Source organism: Podarcis cretensis (assembly GCF_951804945.1).
Source record: "Podarcis cretensis genome assembly, chromosome: 1".
NCBI lineage: Eukaryota > Metazoa > Chordata > Lepidosauria > Squamata > Lacertidae > Podarcis > Podarcis cretensis.
Genome location: NC_137170.1, coordinates 88,754,043 through 88,775,968, shown reverse-complemented (window position 1 = coordinate 88,775,968; position 21,926 = coordinate 88,754,043). Strand labels below are relative to the sequence as shown.

Below are 21,926 nucleotides of genomic sequence, written 5' to 3'. Positions count from 1 at the left end.
CCCTTCATTTTTGGAGGGGAAAAAGTGAGTCCTATAGGGCGAAAAATACGGTAGTCACCAAAGTGGGAGCAGATAATGGGGCTGCCTGCCAAGGGGAGGGAGAGAACGTGCTGTAGACTAGACTACCATTTGATTTCTGTAGCTGGTGCCAGAGAAGATGGCAATAAAGCCTGATAACCCATTCAGTGCCTACGTGTGAGTTATTAGAAGTATCTCCTCCTTGACAGGGACAACATTTGCCTGTCTCCAGCCTGCAGGGACACCGCCTGTTCTTCTCAAGAATTCTCATAGAATTCTCAAGAATTCTCAAAGATTATATAGATAGATATAGATTATATAGATTATATAGATAGATATAAATAGATAGATATAGATTATATAGATTATATAGATAGATATAAATAGATAGATATAGATTATATAGATAGAGGCTCTGAGTTTACAGCTGCAAGCTCTTCTAGTTCTCTTATGTTTGTTTTGTATTTCATGCTGATGAATGTAATTATTACATTTGTATTTTTTATAATGAAAGTTAATAAACATTGTTTTAAGAATAATAATAAATAATAATAATAAATGCAACCCACATAACGCTGCCCCCATCACATCAATCTGGGAGATCTTATTCAAAAATATAAATTTTATTTGCAGTTGTATAGTTGAGCCCTGGATCTTTGGATTTTCTAGCTGGAAGGGCCATCTACATTTTAGATAAGTAAGCTGACCAAAAACAAACAACCAAACAAAAAATACAAATAAGAGATAAGTCGAGAGGGCTAGGATACATCACTCCAAAGCAGTGATACAGATTCCTGTATCCAGGGCATCAGATACAAAAAGGGTATTCCACATGTGGAAATGGAGAAATAAACAACATCTTACAAATTAGAGTCAATATCTACAGCGAATACAATGTATCATATCTTATCTTTAGCTCTGTCCACTATGTGAATCCCTTAGTAGCGTCTATACATTCTAGGAGGCGAGAGCAACGCGGCGGAATATTATATTAAGAAAGTCGAAGTCAGGGATCCCCTGAACTTCTAGGGAGGGTTGCCAAAGTTCTAGCACAGAGGCACGGCCTCAGCTTCCTAATCTCTGCTGCCCACAATCTGCAAGAGGAAGGTGAAGATGTAGACTATGTCTGTGTAGATCTTGAGGGCGCCGTAGACATATTCCTCAGGGCTCATGGCGTGTTTTCTGTTGCCCAGCAGCAACTGGGTATCATAGGCAAGAAACTGTCAAAAGCCATGAGGAAAGCAGTTAGTCACAAGTTTGAAGAAATTACCAAAATTTTCTTCATTCCCCGAGTTAGCAGCCACAATCCATGCATTATTTTGGTACACACATACTGCGTTTGTCATATTGCAACCACACCCATTGCCCTAATTACTACACCTACGCTCTGAGACACTTGCAATTAGCAACCTACCCAGTCACCCAAGATAACTAAAATTATATCTAGGTGGTGAGGCCAAGTCTTCACTGCTGCAGAGGGTGAGCCACAAATGTAGCAGCCGTAGCACTGCCCATCACACTATGATGACAGCAAACCAGAATGAACCAGAAAGACATTAACTATTGTTTGGGAGGGAGAGCCACCACACAGCCCCAATTGAAGCTGTGCACTGGGCTCTTTCTTGCTCTCTGTTCTTACAGCCGTAAGCCTTTAAAGCTATCAAGGAAGTTGCTATCTACCCCAGCTCCCCTCAGGGCATAGCACAAGATACAGGCAAGGTTATGTTCTCCCACCAATATTGACTGCCTTGAGTCCTATTGATGTAGAGCAGGCAAGAAACCTAAATGACCAGTAATTATATATACACACACAATTATATATATCTACTAACCAGGGTGAAGGCAATGGCACCAATGCCTGCATACAGCATGTGGAGCCAATAGACCTGCAAGGAAAGAGAACCAAATGAGTCGTTGGCCTGCAAGCGGAGTGTTCTGATTGAATTAAAACTTCACTGATAGCATCTCTAGGCCTGTCCACGGAGCACAAATAGGAGCAGCGGCTGGGAGTGAAATGTGAGCATCAGTACAGAGTCAGGACCCATTTGGAGGAACTGGAGAGTGCGATTTGAACATTTCAAAAAAGAAGGTTGGCAGGACACTGATTATCCAGAACCCACACATCACTGAGCCAGACACTTGGTTAGTTGCAGTGATTTATCAGTATTAGCTGGTAACTGATGGGAGCATGCAGTGGTCAAATGCAAATCACACACACGTGACCAATTGCTTGTAGCTGTAAAGCAGGGTAGGGAACCTGTGCCCGCCAGATGTTGCTGGATTCCCATCACAGCCCCAGACAGCATGGCCAATGGTCAGAGAGGATGGGAGTTGAACTCAAGCAACACCTGGAGGGCAACAATTTTACCATTTACATCACCAATCCCTTGCCAGGCCAAGCTTTCAGTGTCAGCTACTTACGTATTTGAAGGCCAGAACAATGGCTGTGATAATCCCAGTCACCATGACGACAATGCCCAACACACAGAACAAGCCGGTACAGGATGTGAAATCCACCTGCCAACAACAGCAAGACACATTTTGGGGGAAAGATGCAGATAGCAAGTAGCCCGCTCTACACAATACCACAATTTGCAGGAGACCTCTTTGCTCTACCAACTCCATGATACAGAAGACACACACACCAGGGTGGATTTGATTTAAATCACTAGTCAGTAAGACTTGATTTAAATCATATTTTCACAGAAAGACTCATTCTCGCTGGCATAGTCTTAATATTTACAACCAGATGAAGGTTTCATTTTTGGAATAATAAATTTTCAGAGAAGTTTTTACAGTTATATCAAAAATTACTGATTTGGTAATACTATTAGAAATACATTGACAGATAATTATAAAATTATTGTGAGGTTTAATAAGTTAACTGTTTATATATGGACAACTTTTCTGCTGTACTTTATTGGAAGGAGAAAAATAATCATTTCCTTAATAACAATTTAAACAATTTATTTAACTAAAACAATAACATTATAGCATATATATCCATGTTTGTTAACTGATGTGGTTAAACTTAAAAAAAAAAGCTTAGACTGAGTTTCAGCACACACAAAAAACTTAAAACAAATCCTTATTTCCTGATGAATAACCTTTGGACTATAATTAACTTAAATAGAAAACTATCTTTAGAAAGATTTTTCCTGCAAAAACATTTTATTTTAAAAATCCAATTTAATTTTTTTAAAAATACAATTTATTTTTTTTTAAAATCATTGATTTTTATCCACACTGGACCACACCAATGTTACCTTCAAGGAAGAAGCAAGCCTCACCTTGGTCTGGAAGCAGAAGATGGTGACAATTATGGCCACAATAGCTGTGATTATCATGCAAATTATAACAGCCTTTGTAGAGTACATGCTGAAATAGAGAGATAAAGAATTATTTTTACCTAAGGGTCTGGGGGGGTTGTTTTTTACTTTATGATAACTCTTTTGCCACTGAATCCTAAGTGCACAATTTAGATCTAAACTCAGGACAATTTACATACTGAATAGCAAGGAAATGCAAAGTTGAACATGTCTCAATAGAGCAGAATTAATACCGTTTAGTCATTAAGAGACAGAACATTGTTTTGACTTAGCATTTCAGTTTTAAATGCATTTATTTAGAAGCAAGTCTGCTTACAGCTTTCTTTCCAATATATACCAGTCTCAACCCTTAGGATTGCAATCATACCTCCCTGCCGCAAACACCTCAAGGCAGGGAACCTACAAACCTTCCTTTCTAGATGGGCTCAGTGTGGAGTGAGACTTAAATGAATGATTTCGGTGTAGGCTGGACACACCAATAAGGCTCAGGTATTGGAAATAGTTATATAGCAGCAGGTGATACAAGCAGCAGAACTATACTTGGGCCAAAGTGGCGTCCTTGAGGTGATAGAACAAGAAGTTTGTGTAGCATCATCAGGGTCCTCAGAATCCTGTACCTGATTTAAATCACAGCTGTGAGATGTGAGAATGGATGTCATCTTTGTGAAAGTAACCTCTAACCAGAAGCTCAAGTTTAATTGCTAGAGAGCAAGCTAACGATGATGATGATGATGTTTATCTTACCTAGCAATGGTGCCCGTCATGAATCCCATGGCCAGTGTCTAGAAGAAAAATAGAAGGTAAAAGTGAACATTGCCTTCCTGGCATATCACTATAACCTCAAAGAGCTTCAGTTCTGCAATAGCTTCAGATTAGGATTTGTCAAGTCTGAAAACCAGGTGAAACTTTTGTTTCTCATACTTTCTTCTTGCAGATGCTCTCATCAAGTAAGCACAGTCCTGGGAAACAGCACAAGCTAGTAAGACAAGGAGGGAACTGTAGCTCCAAAGCCCTACACATCTTAAGACCAGGGTGCCTTAGAGCAGGTGTGGCTAACCTGTGGCCCTCCAGATGTTTCTTGACTCCAACTCCAGCCAGCCCCAACCAGAATAGCCAAGGGTCTGGACTGAGGAGCTGTAGCCCAGCAACATCTGGGAGGTGCATGTTAGCCACATCTGCTCTAATGTAACCTGGTCCTAAGCTGTTTGTCAGGCCTCCTCGTTGTGTCTTTTTCACTAGTAATGGAAGGCACTTGTATGTAGACAAGTTGTTAATGTGTAACTTCTCATTTGATTGCTGCCAGTTTTAAGGTGCAACATCTTTTATCTCTGCTGCTATTTTGAGTTTGTCTGACCTTTATTTTTAAGTGTTTGGTTGTACTAAGTTCTTTAGAAACTGGTTGTTTTATTTGTACTGATTTTGGTGGAAGAGTGGGATATAAATAAATTGTTTTATTATTAATCCCTTAACAATAACATTTTTGCCAATCCATGACTACATAGTCCCTGATGACACCTGTTACATTCACAAAGTGGGGCCTCAAGAGAAATATAAATCTTTGACTGAACTGCATGGAGTTGCTGCAACAAAGAGTCTCCAAAATTTAATATGGTGAGATATCCCCAGAAGAGTCTTGTGTACATAATTAGACATAGCCTTCAGAACTAGACTGGGTGTACATCCAAAATAGCTGATTAACCTTTTGCTCAGGTTAAGCTACATACAAATAGTTTCAGGTGTTGACTGGAGTATAAAGCAAGACTAGGCATAGATAATTTAGTATCCCTCAGCGCTCTGGTTTTTCTGGAATTTTTATTTTTTAAAAGTTTCCATCAAAAACCCATCGTATCTACGCTACATAGTCCATCCCAGGACTGTGTACACTGGCATCACACTAGGATCTGTGTTCAAATCCAAACATAGCCTTGAAACTCAGTGAGTAAGACCTTGACTCAAAACAACCCCTCAGTCTAAAATGCATGTAAAGATTCAGGTAGGTAGCCATGTTGGTCTGACACAGACGAAATAAATAATAAAAATTAAAAAATTGTCCAGTAGCACCTTAGAGACCAACTAAGTTTGTTCTGGGTATAAGCTTTCGTGTGCATATGCACATGAAATCTTATACCCAGAACAAACTTAGTTGGTCTCTAAGGTGCTACTGGACAATTTTTTAATTTTTATTTATTTATTAGCATATAAGGCTACAGAGAGGATGCTATGGGGCTAGACCCATGTAAATGACTCTGAGCAGTGAGGAAGAAGAGTGGAATAAAAATGTTTAAAATAATAATAAAAAAAAATGCACCACCACCACCACTGAGGGAATTCACGGAAAATTCCATTGCCCAAGCCCCATGAACAACTTGCTTACTTACAAAGATGGTCAGAAGGATAAGATTCCATGGGAAGCGTCTCCTGGAAGAGATTGAAAAGAAAGGAGATATGTAAGCAGTGTCACCAGGGCCAAGTGTTTCAGCACATCCTCCCAGCTGTAGGCATTTTTCACCAGAAGCAAAGAGGCCAAGTGAGTTGCAATCCTACTCTAGACTCCAAAGCAGCCTCTGGGTTCAGGCTTCATTCAAAGTGGATGCACACCCCTCCAGACACTGCACCGCTGGCTCCAAACCACCCACAAGTAATGGAAGAAAACGGTGTTTGGGAAATTGTTGCACAGCCTAGTTTTCCCATGTTGCCCAGCTGCCACTCATTTCAAAACCCCGCCTCACATTCAGCCACTCACCTACCTATACATCCCACAGTCACCAAGAATATCCAATGTAACACTCACCGTGGGCCCTCACAGCATGCCAGCACCAGATAAGTGACGAAGAACACAGCACTGGGGGAAGGAAACAAGAGTGAGATGTTTGAGTCATAGGAGGACCTTGCATCTATCAAGAACTTTGCATCCCTCCCTAAAGACACAAAAAGGCTGGGATTTCAGATGCACAAGAGTTGAATATTAACCACTAAACCCTGTTTAGTGGTTAATTTGGCTTCAATTGTTGTGGTGTGGGACCTTGATATGTGACATTTGCTGACTTAGGAGAACTCAGGGCACTGGTGCCACTCCTGAGACCACTTCTGACGCCTCAGGGGGAGTTTAGTCTCTGTGGTTTTCTCTCTGCACATCACATCTTAGCAGAGCTAGGCTTGTTTACCACTGCTTCTACTACGAGCTCTACTCTCTTGCACATGGAAGTTGGTGGGATAGACCAGGGACAGGGAACCTATGACCCCCTGGATCTTGCTGAACTACAACTCCCATCATCCTTGGCAATCAATCATGGTGGTTGGGGCTTATGGGAGATGGAGCCCAGCAACATCAGGAGGGTGATAAGTTTAACATCCTGGGACAGATGCCCAGCTATCTCCAGGCTCGTTCCACTTCTCATAGGATATAGGCTATTTGCAGCCCAATCTGATTTCCAAGTAAACATGGGTAAGTCCCACAGAGTTGGAAGCGACTGCCAGGCAAATGCTCCTCCTACGCACCATGTTCCATGGCAAAGTTCTGTACTACTCAAAACAGCACTAATGAGAAATGGAGGGGGAAATGCAACCACATAGGACACATCAGCACCAAGGCAGGATATCATTGCTGACTTCTAATGATCATGGACCTTCTGCCCCACCAATCATGCCAAAGGGTGACAACAGATACACACTTGGCCTTTGGGTGATGCCTGTAAACATGCAGTGGCGTGCCCTTAACCCTGTGGTAGCAAGCTGTGTGCCTGCAATGCCTGGACGGGCAATGAGTTGATTTAACCTGAAGTTCCATCCCTGCTTCCACAAGCAGAGTTGCCAGCTTTCTGGAGAACCCTGGACAAGAGGCTTTCCCATCCCCAAAGAAGGGTGTATCTATAGTCACCCAGATCCACGATAACAGAAAATACTGATTTAGCCCAAGTTGTGCCACGGAGCTCAGAACAACTCCATGAAGGCTACTGAAGGCTACTAGCCCTGGTGGCTGCATTCTGCTTCCATTGGAAAACCACAGGAATGCTCTTGTGCTCCGGCTTGCAGGTTTCCCATGGGCTTCTGGCTGGCCACTGTGAGAACAGGATACTGGGCTGCATGGGCTATTGGCCTGATCTAGCAGGCTCTTCTTATGTTTTTAACTGAGCAGACAGACAGCACAGCCCTGTAAGCATATTGGAGAGAAGCCAATACTTACTAAGATACGTAGTAAACAGCAACATTTCTCCTTACAAAACTGGATACAGGTTCACTGTGGAGGGTGAAAATTATGTAATATAAATATTTTCTCTCACATTAATTATCACGGGAGGCAGGATGCTGCTTCTGCAAGAAATGCGTATGATCCCTTCATACTCCAGTCTCTATCCTCACTGCTACGTATTAATATTTCCCCCGTGTCATCCTCATAAGGAATAGATCATGAACAGAAGACAACTGTTAAGGACATGCTCCAATTGCAGTGCAAGGCCTAAGATAGAGGTCTCCCAAACTGTAGTCTGAGGGTCACTGGTGGTCTGCAAGCTTTATTCAGGTAGACTGTGGTATTTCCACATTAATGACACGATTCATATTTAGTTTTAATTGTATTTCTATTGCTTCTTTTATTTCTTATATTGTATTTCATTGTACTACAGTCCTAATTCTATGGAGTGCAAATTGTTATACAATATAAGGAACAAAATAAGCAATAGAAACACACTTAAAAACATACAGCATCTAGCACAGCGCATTGCAATTGCTACAACAAGCAGGGAGGAAATCATTAAGTGGCCTGACAAGACCCTCAGCAATTTTCAAGTGGGAGTTTGGGAACCACTGTTCTAGTAAGTATCTAGAATAAAGTCAGAACCATTTTTTCCTGTGGTTGTAAAAAAAGGTGTTTCTATTTCCCTGGTGGTACTAACTTGAGTAAATAATAATTCCAAGCATTTAGTATAGTGCTACAACTAACTGCTAGAGCGAGAATTATGGCTCTTTTAATTTTACTACCAAAGATGCCCCTAAACTGTTTGTTCTCTTTCCTTATCACCATAGACTGGGTTGGAATTGAATAAGAAGTAAATTATAGAACCAGTATTATTCCAATAACACTATTAACTATTCTGGTGTCAGCATGGTTAATACTACTGGTGGAAGCTGAAAATAAATGTCCTGAGCTTCAACATGAACAAAGGGGAAATAAAAAAATACATTGCTTAGCTGAGCACCATTATTTTGCGGACATTTCTCAGTAGGGAAAAGCACTACTGGTCTGTGACTGCTGGAGCAAAAACTTACACAAAGGTGAAGACTGCAATGATGCCCACAGTTATCAGCAGCTGCAGAGAAATGATGGTGTAGACCTGGAAATGAAGACATGTGGTATACATGAAGCTGTGTAAATGCACAGCAATGCCAACCTAGAGACTGGAAATGAATGGTGCTCATTTCACTGTCTTTTGAACTGCAATAAATCTTCTAAAGCAGTGTTTCCCAACCTTGGGCCTGCAGCTGTTTTTGGACTACAATTCCCATCATCCCTTGCCACTGGTTTTGCTAGTCAGGGATGATGGGAGTTGTAGTTCAAAAACAGCTGGAGGCCCAAGGTTGGGAAACACTGTTCTAAAGAACCCCTGATTACAGAGAGGGCCAGATGCTTCCAACAGATTATGCTGCAGCCACCTGCAGTTCACCTATCTGTTTGCGGGCTAGGAGTTTTTTCTAGACTCTTGCCCTAAAGCACAGGTGGGTACCCTTTGGGCCTTCCGATGTTACTCAACTAAAACTCCCATCAGCCCCAACAAGTATGGCCAATGATCAGGGATGATAGGGGTTGTAGTTTAGCAACATCTGGAGAGCCCCAGGTTCCCTACACTTGCCCTGGGGGATATAAACTGAGTTTGCTACCTACCACATACCATTTGGGAAAGCAAGAAACAATGTATTTCTGAACTGCTTCTCACCTAGGTGTTTGGATGCTGTGCTCAGCTGTCCTTCCTTACAGTTCTGCATTTCTGAAAAGTTACACAGTCACCCAGGGATAGCAGAAGGGGGTGCTTCAAAATGCTAGCTGAAAAAGCAGCATGGTTTGTTTTATTAACACTGTTAGCAAAACTTTCAGTTCTCTAAAAGGAGGCCCTGCCCCTATCGAGTCTAAATGCCTAGTTGTCGCCTTGTAACCACAATTCATTCATTTCTGCAGAACAGAGCAACACTCCTCCTAGCAGAGTGAACAGACTCCTTTGCAAAGATACCAAGGATTGCTCTCTGCAGATTCTCTCCCTCTGACACAAGGCAACAGACTAGCTTCTTCCAAGAGAAGTATCCATTAAAGCAGAGGCTGCAATGGGGGACCATGCAGTGGTAGTTCCTCAAGTTATTACCTTGCGGATGAAAACGTGTCTGACTTTCTTGTCATCCCAGTCTGCTGTAGTGAAAGTCCCATCCTCTCCAGCAGCGCCGCCACCATAGACATCTCCTGTCAAAAGGAAGACAAAATTGTCGTATTTATTCTACATTAACTTCACCTGCTCTAACTAGAGAAGAGGAGAACCAGGAACAATTTCCTGGCCTGGGTTGGCATAGTATTTTCAGAACCTTCTAAGGTGGGTGTGCAAAGACTTGCCTCCCATACAGTCAACTCTTTGAAAGGCTGAAAGTCTCTCAGTGCCCTCTGAGCTCTAAATTCACCCTCTCTAGCTACTCATTATCTTCCGCTAAAATCACCATCTCCCATATGCCTTTCCTCTGCACTGATCATTCAGGTTACTTAGATCTCAGCACCTGGGTATTTACTGCCAGGGAGCTGCTACTGAAACCAAGCCGCTTGATTGCAAAATCTCCTGAAGCTGTGCATTAAGTACATATTCTTCTCAGACCACTTTATGTGGCTAGAAGTGTATTTGCCTCAAAAGGCAATTTTAGCTGCAGATCAAAAGGAGTGGCCTATTATAGCATAAGCCTTTCTTTTTAATGCCTCCTCCATGATACACACACCCTTTAACTTCCTATTAACATAACCTAGATTTGATTACAACACCATAGTTCCATATTCATAGTCACTAGAGCAAATGAGAATATTCACTTTACCCATTCATCCATATAAGTATAATGTAAGCATGAAGGAAACCCACCCTTTTAACCAGGTTGTTTGAAAGTATAATATGGCAATTAAATCAGGCAAATATATCAGAGGTAGGGAATTTGTGTCCCTCCGGATATTGCTGGACTACAACTCCAGCACATGCATGCATGCACACGCACACACATACAATTCTGTCCCCTGCCAGTTGCCCTGGGACTACAAAGCTGGATAGAAGCACACTCCAGCCCCAACCACATCAGCTAGAAGATCAAGGGGTCACTGGGAGGCTGGACTCCCTGCCTCTCAAGAAGACCATAATGGCAAAGCCCAATCTGGCCCCTTTTCATAAGCTGCAGAAAGGAGCAGCTGCTTTTGTGCTTGCTTTATTCTTCCCTCCCCATTCTTCTTTCCTTTTGTGTTATCTCCATTAGATTGTGAGTCTGCGGGCAGGGCAGTGCCTAGAAAAGCTAGGAGGAGGAGCAGAAAGAAGAGGAATATTTAATACTTCCTGCTTTTGTAGCCATCTAGTTGTGGCATTTCGCTACTCCCTTTTCCATTTGTTTTTCAGCTGGCCAATCCCCCACCCACTCATGAATGTATTCCCCCTTCCCCATCATAGGAGGAAAACATATCAAAATGCATACCAAAGCCCATTGGGACCGTAGGCATAATAGGAACCGGCTGTGGATAACCCCCTGGTTGCGAGTAGCCTCCAGGCTGTGCGTACCCACCACCGTATGGTGGGGGCTGTGGCTGGGGCTGTGGGTAGCCTCCTGGGTACCCCGCAGGATATCCCCCCGCTGGTGGAGGATAGAGGGGGTTCCGATCATCGTAGCCTGGCGGAGGAGCAGAGGGGCGTGACATGTCTCAGCGAGGCTCCCAGCACTGAAAAACAAAAGAGGTAAAACCCTAATAGCGCACCTGCAAAATAAATTCCACCATACTGAACAAAAAACCATGCAGATCACCCTTTATATATATGCATCACCTCTTGTGTCTCGATGGTGCATCAGAACCAAAAATGGCCAGTGGAGGGAGCCAAAAGGAAGTCACAAGGCAGCAAATGTCATGCTGAATAGAGCAGTCCAGCAGAGCAGGCTTCACCAACCTGGTGCCCTCTGGAATACAACTCACATCAGTGCTACTGCTGATGCAAACTGTGCTTCGAAACTCCTGGAGGGCATCAGGGGGATGAAGGCTGTAGTAGCAGAATCCTAAAACTAAAGGAAGAACATATTACTACCTGAAGTTGGCTAAGCAAGGGTTGGAGGGCATGTATCCTTCAAGCGCAATGCTTTGGCACTTATTAACTGTTTAATTTTTAGGCAGTGTCATTGATAACCTCCACCAACTTTGCTCTTTATTTTTTGTCCTCTGCTTTTAAAGGAATGTGTGAATTCCATATAGGACTTGAGAGAGAACTAAGTGACTAGTAACTTCTCAAAAAACCCAAGTAACGTCCCTTTTTTCTCGTCCCAAGAGTCCTGCGTGCATCTTATGATCCGTCTTGCATCTCAAAAGGCGAATCTAGCTATTTCTGAGAAACCCCTTCCTTCCACATTATAGCTCATGATTGTTACGAAATGAAGACTTTGAGAATGGCACCACACAGACACAGCTTTTTCTTCGCCACCTCCTCTTGCCTGATAGGGTGCTGCTGCCTTATTCCAGATCAGACTATTAGCCTATCTAGTTCACTGCTGTCTATATGCTGATGAGTGGTTGCTCTCCTGGGGTTCATACGGCTGTCTTTCCCAGTCCTACCTCAGGGAGGTGGGCTTCAGCATGCAAAGTAGGAACTCTTCCACTGATATATTGCCCTCAAACCTCCCTCAGACCATAGTTACATAGTGGAAAACATATATAATTCGGCTTAAATAAATTTGAAAAGCTTAATAAGGGCAACAGGCAAGATGGCATAGTATATTTTCATTGAATCACTGCCTGCAGCCTAAAACTGTACAGCACATTCAGTCATTTAAAATTGTGTCCACAATTTAAAATACTGTATTTATGTGAATCTAATGTGCCATCGAATCTAACACACACTTCAATTTTCAAAAACCTTGAAATGAAAAGCAGTTTTTTCTGGCAAATGTAAATGCAGCATCAAATATAATGCATATCCTAATTTTTGCGACATAAAAAGGTAAAGGTAAAGGTACCCCTGCCCGTACGGGCCAGTCTTGACAGACTCTGGGGTTGTGCGCCCATCTCACTCAAGAGGCCAGGGGCCAGCGCTGTCCGGAGACACTTCCGGGTCACGTGGCCAGCGTGACAAAGCTGCATCTGGCGAGCACACGGAAATGCCGTTTACCTTCCCGCTGGTAAGCGGTCCCTATTTATCTACTTGCACCCGGAGGTGCTTTCGAACTGCTAGGTTGGCAGGCGCTGGGACCGAGCAGCGGGAGCGCACCCCGCCGCAGGGATTCGAACCGCCGACCTTTCAATCGGCAAGTCCTAGGCGCTGAGGCTTTAACCCACAGCGCCACCTGCGTCCCATAATTTTTTTTTGCGACATACTTCAGCCCAAAAAGGAGTGCATTGCATTTGTGTAAATACGGTATAGGCAATAGCTGTTTTGCACATGGGTTGCATCCCTGACCCCCACACTTGTCGGCAGAGCATATATAAGCTCGCCATGCTACTGTGACGCTTCCTTTTCCAGCCACTTCTGGGTTGTGGTGATGTGCACGTGCATGGTTGTGCATGCTTTGAATGCACATAAAACAGTCATTGCCTATATGCACCTCTGGCCTGGTACTGGCAACGTATTTACCGTATTTTTTGCTCTATAAGACTCACTTTTTCCCTCCTAAAAAGTAAGGGGAAATGTGTGTGCATCTTATGGAGCAAATGCAGGCTGCGCAGCTATCACAGAAGCCAGAACAGCAAGAGGGATTGCTGCTTTCACTGCGTAGCGATCCCTCTTGCTGTTCTGGCTTCTGAGATTCAGAATATTTTTTTTTCTTGTTTTCCTCCTCCAAAAACTAGGTGCGTCTTGTGGTCTGGTGCGTCTTATAGAGCGAAAAATACGGTATATTGAGCAGTAAAGAAGGAGTTTCTTTGCTCCACAACTTCTGATCCATTACATTTCACTGTAGAACAGCAAGTGGTGTACAGTATATGTACAGCAATGCGTTGGCATGTCAGCAGCATATCTTTTAAAAGAAGCCAAACAATTCTCATTTCAGATTTCTCCAGTGACTCCCTAAAGGAGCTGATCTATTTTATCTGTTGCTCATATATGTATGACCTCCCAGGAGATAGGATGGCCCTTTCGAATGCGTGTGGTGCCAGGGCAAGAAGAAAATCAGAAGCCTACCCTGGACCAAAAAGCAGCTGATTACCCAGCAGTTAGGGACGCAGGTGGCGCTGTGGGTTAAAGCCTCAGCGCCTAGGGCTTGCCGATCGAAAGGTCGGCGGTTCGAATCCCTGCGGCGGGGTGCGCTCCCGCTGCTCGGTCCCAGCGCCTGCCAACCTAGCAGTTCGAAAGCACCTCCGGGTGCAAGTAGATAAATAGGGACCGCTTACCAGCGGGAAGGTAAACGGCGTTTCCGTGTGCGGCTCTGGCTCTGGCTCTGGCTCTGGCCAGAGCAGCGATGTCACGCTGGCCACGTGACCCGGAAGTGTCTCCGGACAGCGCTGGCCCCTGGCCTCTTAAGTGAGATGGGCGCACAACCCCAGAGTCTGTCAAGACTGGCCCGTACGGGCAGGGGTACCTTTACCTTTACCTTTTACCCAGCAGTTAATATTACCGGTGTTATAATTCCTGTCAAATGATTATGCACACAAGGACTTTGTGCATGATGCTGGTCAGAAGAGAGAGAGGGAGGGAGGGAGACCAAGGGAGAGAAGTACAGCCTCAGGATAACTCAGGTTTGAGACACAGGAAGAAATTGACAATCATTTCCACTACTGGCCTGAGATTCCTTTTAACATTCTTCAGGGTGGACAGCAAACCAGCCCTTTTGTGCTGATGCCAGTTAGCAATTCCAGAACCATTTCTCAAGAGTGCCCTGCCCACAGTTGGGCACTTGAATGCACAGCTTTTATTTATTTATATAATATATTTATATATCCCTCCCTTCTAAGGGAAAACAAGCACAAACGAGCCCAGTGTTTTCACTTACCACCGTACATGGATGGCCACAACAGAAAGATGCTCATTAGCAAACCCCTCCCCAGCCCCAGCGCCTGCTTATCCCATGGCTTGTCAGCGCTTCTTGCATGTAAAAGGAACAGAAGCTATCGCTGGGGTGAAGAATCTTTTTAAGCATTGGTTTTGGGCAATCTTCCAGGGGCTGCATGTCAGTGGGTGGTGGGGCCAGAAGCATAAGCAGGCAAAGCAATGAATGTAACATTTCACCCTTGTAGAGTAGGCAAGATTTCTACACACGCTTAACCCACCCGCCTCTATCCTCCGCTCAGGCCAAGTTCAAGGACACATTTCAACTGGGCAAAACCAATTGAGGAGAATGTGAAACACGGCCAGTGAAGGGCATGGCCTGGGGAGAGTCCCAAAGCCCAGGCAGAGAGGCCTAGGAGGCCACATTTTGCCTTGGGGCCTAAGATGCCCCACCCTGTGCTATGGTTGTGCTTGTATCTACAACAGGACAATGCCAGAGTTGTATACCCAGTTGCCCAGTCGTATGTACACACCATACGTTTAAACTATGTGGCTTCCTTCTAAGGATCTTGGGAATGGTAATTTATCCAAGGTGCTGGGAATTGTAGCTCTTTGAGGAGCAAACTACAGCTCCCAGGATTCTGTTGTGCTTTAAATGTATGGTGTGCATGCAGCCTGTGTGGCATGTTAGAATCACACCAGGCAATCAGTGAAGGAAGCTTTTGTGAAAGCTGGAAGAAATTTGGTTGCCTCCCCATCCCAGTCCCCATTCAGGGTGTTGATATGCTACAGATGTGTGGGGCAGGCAAGGCAAGCAGAGCAGTTACTTCTGCAGACTTATTCACAAGGCTAGAAAAATTCCAATCAGGAAAACAAGTCCTTTTTTGAAAAATTGTATCGTCCACAATCTTGCTACGATGCTAGGCAATGACTGGATATACTAAGGCTACAAACTCAGGGATTAATGAATCTGTATGTCACAAATTCAGCCTTAATGGCAGAGCATGTGTTTGGCATGCAGAAGGTCCCAGGTTTCAATCTTCTCCAGGTAGGGCTAGGAGAGACCCCTGCCTGAAACCCTGAAGAGCCTCTGCCAGTCAGTGTAGACAGTATTGAGCTAGATGGCAATTTCCTTCCTATGTCCCAATGAATATAAAAAACAGATGTTGCTGCTCCTAGGCCTCTTTAGGAACAAACTGTACCTCAACGGCGGCTGCTTAAACAAAAGTGCCGACTATGAGGCCAAAGGCTGCCAAGATGGTACGCTCCCTCAATTGCAAAACACTGACACTCCTTTCTAGCTTGTTCCCACTCACCCACAGCTTCTAAGCAAGCTAGTTCTCTAAGCAAAGAGGGCAACTTTCTCCTGAGGAGACTCCTTGCGGAGAGGAGAACCTGTGTGAACAGATTAATTTTGACCAGTCACAGGTGGGCAAACATATGGAAGCCCCCTGGGGAGGAAGAAGAGAACATGGCAGCCAGCCATGCCACAGCAGATGCAATATTTTCCGTACACACACCCCCGTACACCCCCCCCTTTTCCAAAAAAAAAAATTCCCTTCCAGGGGCCTATGGGGGGAAGAGGGAGAAGTGAAAGAAAGTAATTTTGCAAGACAACACAACATTGTGAGTAGCAGTTCAGAGGAAGGGCAAACAAATCCTTTCCGGGTGTATAAGGGGGCACTCGCCGAATAAACAGGGAGAACTTGAACACAGAGAAAAAGGAAGGGTCTGCTTGTTTTGCAGAATTGACATTTGCAAGGCAGTGCTATTATTCCCTAGTCAGTTCTGAGTACTGAAAAGAAATGGAAGGAGGGGTCACGATAAGCAGTTTAATGATTACTTTAAAAACTGGTGCAAAGGGCAGCATTCTTCCTCATTTTCCATGGCTTTTTAGTTGGAGGGAAAGTGAGAGAGAATGTGGTCGGGTCCAGAAAGACAGATTTGTCAGGAAAAGCTTTTTGCCTGACAGATATAATTGGGTTCTTCCAAAGTGAGGTTGTTGAGATCTTGGCCTTCCCGTCCACCAAAGACTAATTTGCACTTTATTGTTTATCCTGCCTTGTGTATGTACATAAGAGGTTGGGTACTGGCACCTCTAACTGCTGCTATGACAATTCATATAGTTAAAGGAAGCGGGAACTGATAGGCCAAGGAAGTTACATCTGCCAGACTACTGACGCTTATGTAAAAATCACCCTTTCCTATCTCGAAGCATTGCTTTCATCTTCAGCACATGTTATCTGCTCTCCATGTACATGGAGGAAAAACACACAGAAAAGATGCCCCATTCATTTCCTGTCTGGCTAGAATGAGACCAAGGGAGATCTCCTAAATCATAATGAAAAAGGTACTGTGACTATAAAGTATCTTCTCATTGATATCATCTGATCAAACCCTAACAGGGTCGAGGAGTGAGGGATAATGAAAAGTACTAATGTCAGTTTCTGCAATGGCTTAACAATAGTACAAGTCAAAGGAATTAACAAACTGAGAGAAAAATTCAGTGGCAAACCAGGAGTGGGGAACCTGTAGCCCTCTGGAGGGTGTTGGATTACCACTTGCCATATTTGGCTGGGGCCGATGGGAGTGATAGAATCATAGAATCATAGAGTTGGAAGAGACCACAAGGGCCATCGAGTCCAACCCCCTGCCAAGCAGGAAACACCATCAGAGCACTCCTGACATATGGTTGTCAAGCCTCTGCTTAAAGACCTCCAAAGAAGGAGACTCCACCACACTCCTTGGCAGCAAATTCCACTGTTGAACAGCTCTTACTGTCAGGAAGTTCTTCCTAATGTTTAGGTGGAATCTTCTTTCTTGTAGTTTGGATCCATTGCTCCGTGTCCGCTTCTCTGGAGCAGCAGAAAACAACCTTTCTCCCTCCTCTATGTGACATCCTTTTATATATTTGAACATGGCTATCATATCACCCCTTAACCTCCTCTTCTCCAGGCTAAACATGCCCAGCTCCCTCAGCCGTTCCTCATAAGGCATCGTTTCCAGGCCTTTGACCATTTTGGTTGCCCTCCTTTGGACACGTTCCAGTTTCTCAGTGTCCTTCTTGAACTGTGGTGCCCAGAACTGGACACAGTACTCCAGGTGAGGTATGACCAGAGCAGAATACAGTGGCACTATCACTTCCCTTGATCTAGATGCTATACTCCTATTGATGCAGCCCAGAATTGCATTGGCTTTTTTAGCTGCCGCGTCACACTGTTGGCTCATGTCAAGTTTGTGGTCAACCAAGACTCCTAGATCCTTTTCACATGTACTGCTCTCAAGCCAGGTGTCACCCATCTTGTATTTGTGCCTCTCATTTTTTTTGCCCAAGTGCAATACTTTACATTTCTCCCTGTTAAAATTCATCTTGTTTGTTTTGTCGACTTTAGGAAAAGTGTAATGAGCACTGTTGTTTAAGTATTTGATGTCTAATTTTGAATATAAGGATTTGTTGAATTAAAAATTTAAATTGTAATACAAGAAGGGGAGGTGAGAGGAGGTCTGAGAAACAAGCTAATGGAAATAAGTATTGGAAATTGTATCTGTTTTAATTTTTGTTTTTTGTATCTTTGCTGTTTTTTCTTTCTTTTTGTTTTTAAAACTAATTTTTGGAAAATTCAATAAATATATATCTTGTTTGTTTTGGCCCAGTTCTCTAATCTGTCAAGGTCGTTTTGAAGTGTGATCCTGTCCTCTGGGGTGTTAGCCACCCCTCCCAGTTTGGTGTCATCTGCAAATTTGATCAGGATGCCCTTGAGTCCATCATCCAAGTTGTTGATAAAGATGTTGAATAAGACCGGGCCCAAGACAGAACCCTGTGGCACCCCACTAGTCACTCTTCTCCAGGATGAAGAGGAACCATTAATGAGCACCCTTTGGGTTCAGTCAGTCAGCCAGTTACAAATCCACTGAGTGGTAGCATAGTCAAGACCGCATTTTACCAGCTTCTTTACAAGAATATCATGGGGCACCTTGTCAAATGCCTTGCTGAAATCAAGGTAGGCTACATCCACTGCGTTCCCTTCATCTACCAGGGTTGTAATTCTGTCAAAAAACGAGATCAGGTTAGTCTGACATGACTTATTTTTCAGAAATCCATGCTGACTATTGGTGATCACAGCATTCCTTTCTAGGTGCTCACAGACTGTTTGCTTAATGATCTGCTCCAGAATCTTCCCTGGTATTGATGGCAGACTGACTGGGCGGTAATTATTTGGGTCCTCTCTTTTCCCCTTTTTGAAAATAGGGACAACATTTGCCCTCCTCCAGTCTGCCAGGACTTCGCCTGTTCTCCAGGAATTCTCAAAGATGACTGCCAGTGGTTCTGAGATCACATCTGCCAGTTCTTTTAATACTCTTGGATGCAGTTCATCTGGCCCTGGAGACTTGAATACATCTAAACTAGCCAAGTATTCTTGTACTATCTCCTTAGTTATTCTGGGCTGTGTTTCCTCTGCTGAATCATTTGCTCCAAATTCTTCAGGTCGGGCATTGTTTTCTTTATCGGAGAAGACTGAGGCAAATAAGGCATTGAGGAGTTCAGCCCTTTCTGTGTCCCCTGTTTGCATTTCACCATCTTCTCCTCTGAGTGACCCCACTGTTTCTTTGTTCTTCCTTTTGCTACGAACATACCCATAAAAGCCTTTTTTGTTGCTTTTAACCTCTCTAGCAAGCCTGAGTTCATTCTGTGCTTTAGCTTTTCTGACTTTGTGTCTACACGTGCTGGCTATTTGTTTGAATTCCTCTTTGGTGGTTTCCTCCCTTTTCCATTTTTTGTACACATCCTTTTTTAATCTTAACTCAGTTAAAAGTTCTTTAGATAGCCACACTGGCTTCTTTAGGCACCTTCCATGTTTCCGTCTCATTGGTATTGCCTGAAGTTGTGCTTTTACTATCTCCCTCTTAACAACTCTTAACAACTCTCCCTCAAGAGCTCCAACAACATCTGGAGAGAGTGGACACAGTTCTCCCACCATTGCTAAACACATTTGCAAATAAACTGAATTTATACTGCTGCAAACAGCACCCACACCAGGGAAGAAGCTGCAAGGTCAGGGTTAAATTAGGTTTACTTAAAATATTTACAGATAGGTAGCCGTGTTGGTCTGCCATAGTCAAAACAAAATAAAAAATTAAAATAAAAAAATAAAAATAAAATAAAATAATAAAAATAAAAAGGAAGGAATTTTTTTATTTTGTTTTAAAATATTTAGAAATACAAAAGGCATTTTGGATCTATAGTGTTGACACAGGGCAAAGGCATGCCCGTTATCTCCTGCGGGAAGTTTATTTTAAAGGACTATCCCTTATTCTCTAATGTCACAATTTCCTATCACATAATGCTTTCCTAAACTGGCTTCACAAAGTAAGGATTGATCCTTTGAAAACAGAGCAAAGGACATCTAGCAATCCTAATTAGGCTTAAAGAATACAGTTGAGGGGAGACGCCCAGTCACATTAGCAGAGAATGAACCTTGCAGTGTTTGGAGAGCATGGGTGGGGACCCTCAGGCCAAATTCCTTTATCGGGCCTCTCCTCAAGCCACAGCCCTCACCAGCCCTGCACTGAAACCTTCTTCAAGGTTTTTGCTTGGCTGGAATGCGTCCATGAACTTTGAGAATACTGCATCTCCTGCTTGGATGGATCACTGGGAAAACGTGCACTTTTGTGTGGCTGGAACACAGCCTATGGTACAAAAGCAAGTGTTACTTCTGTTGTTTGCCCACTTTTACCTCTGGCTACGCCCACCACAGGTATGTGGTTTCCCAAAGATTTCCTATGAGGAACTGGGGCCCTTGGATGGAAAAAGCCCACCTCTATAAATTTACAATTCTAGGCAGCTGCAAGGACTCGAGTCAAAAACAAGACTCCAGCAGAAGTCAAGGGATATAAAGGTTTAGATCCTCCATACTAAACTGAAATTAGACAACACTTAAATCAATGGGATGCACTCACCTTTACTTAAGCTTCTGTTGAAACTGATGGGCCTTAAGTGAATAGAACTTGCCACTTGGTCCAACCTCATTTTTCTTTTTTTGCACTCCCCCTCCTCTCCTCAATAACAAGCAAATTCTTTTATCTGACAGTAAAGCAAATAGTTCAACTCCAAAGGTCATAAACTACACTGGATCAGATGCCCAAAGAACTGCCAGAAGGAGAAGATGTTGCAGAAATGACCAGTTAAACAGGTAATGGGTGACTGGAACATCCCTACCTGCCTGGAGCGGGGCATGTGTGTGTATGTTGTTGAAATCCAGAAGGGGGTATTTGTGAGAACAATTATCAAGGCCCCCTGGGCAGGCCAGGGAGCAAGAGCAAAGCCAAAGGAATGGAGGAAATAGTGGTTCCTATTCCCGTACAGTACTTAGAAATATAGGTAAGGTAAAGGTACCCCTGCCCGTACGGGCCAGTCTTGACAGACTCTGGGGTTGTGCGCCCATCTCACTCAAGAGGCCGGGGGCCAGCGCTGTCCGGAGACACTTCCGGGTCATGTGGCCAGCGTGACAAAGCTGCATCTGGCGAGCCAGCGCAGCACACGGAAACGCCGTTTACCTTCCCGCTGGTAAGCGGTCCCTATTTATCTACTTGCACCCGGGGGTGCTTTCGAACTGCTAGGTTGGCAGGCGCTGGGACCAAGCAATGGGAGCGCACCCCGCTGCGGGGATTCAAACCGCCGACCTTTCGATCGGCAAGCCCTAGGCGCTGAGGCTTTTACCCACAGCGCCACCCGCATACTTAGAAATATAGCATGCATTAAAAAGAAACTGCCAGAGTTGTTGGGGTTTTTTTTTTGTAACAACTAAACAATAAACACAAAACTATATGGTGCAAGACCTCTCTGTCCAAGTACCAAAATACTGTGGAGCTACCATACAGGAACTAGTCAAGATTAAAGCAGATACAAATACTTAAACGCACTCAGGTAATTTTCTCTAATGATCATTTGTCATCAAGGTCACATTCCAGTCGTCACTCTTTGTTGTACTTGGCAAAGTGCCAAGAGTAGAATGATGTCTTATGCACCTCCCTTTCCTATCCTTGAAAATTTGTTTACATTATGTTTAAAGAGCGATTTACAGAGCAGATTTCTAGAACCAACAGACAATGATCAAAGGATTTAAAACAACCATTTCTACTGGCCTAACTCACCTCCTGAAATCATTTTGGAAATGCTTTGCTAGATGGGAGACCTACTTACGTTGCAATACCACTACTCTACAGATTTTATATTCCCCCTGCTGTCGCTACCACCACCCTGGCAGATATATGTACGTTTGGGATGGTTCAAGCCTCTCTCTTTTTTTTTATAAAGCTCTTTTGTTCAAAATTAAAACAAGAAATATTATCCAAAAGCATATCATCCTTGTTCCCCCCCCCCCATTTTTCCTCCCTGTGC

General features: G+C 43.7%; 1 protein-coding gene across 1 annotated transcript in view; it reads right to left on the bottom strand.

Annotated features, from left to right (window-relative positions):
- Positions 1 to 622: 622 nt before the first annotated feature.
- The window catches only part of LOC307212167 (protein lifeguard 3-like), a 35,602-nt gene continuing 14,298 nt past the window's right edge, over positions 623 to 21,926 (bottom strand). Inside the window, exons 2-12 of the mRNA XM_079969226.1 lie at positions 11,043 to 11,283; positions 9,698 to 9,792; positions 8,613 to 8,677; positions 7,531 to 7,584; positions 6,139 to 6,189; positions 5,726 to 5,765; positions 4,092 to 4,129; positions 3,309 to 3,396; positions 2,440 to 2,535; positions 1,851 to 1,904; positions 623 to 1,238 (exon numbers count right to left, since the gene is read on the bottom strand). Coding sequence (XP_079825352.1) covers positions 1,092 to 1,238; positions 1,851 to 1,904; positions 2,440 to 2,535; positions 3,309 to 3,396; positions 4,092 to 4,129; positions 5,726 to 5,765; positions 6,139 to 6,189; positions 7,531 to 7,584; positions 8,613 to 8,677; positions 9,698 to 9,792; positions 11,043 to 11,262 — 948 coding nt within the window. The 5' untranslated portion in view covers positions 11,263 to 11,283 and the 3' untranslated portion in view covers positions 623 to 1,091. The remainder of the gene's footprint in view (positions 1,239 to 1,850; positions 1,905 to 2,439; positions 2,536 to 3,308; positions 3,397 to 4,091; positions 4,130 to 5,725; positions 5,766 to 6,138; positions 6,190 to 7,530; positions 7,585 to 8,612; positions 8,678 to 9,697; positions 9,793 to 11,042; positions 11,284 to 21,926) is intronic.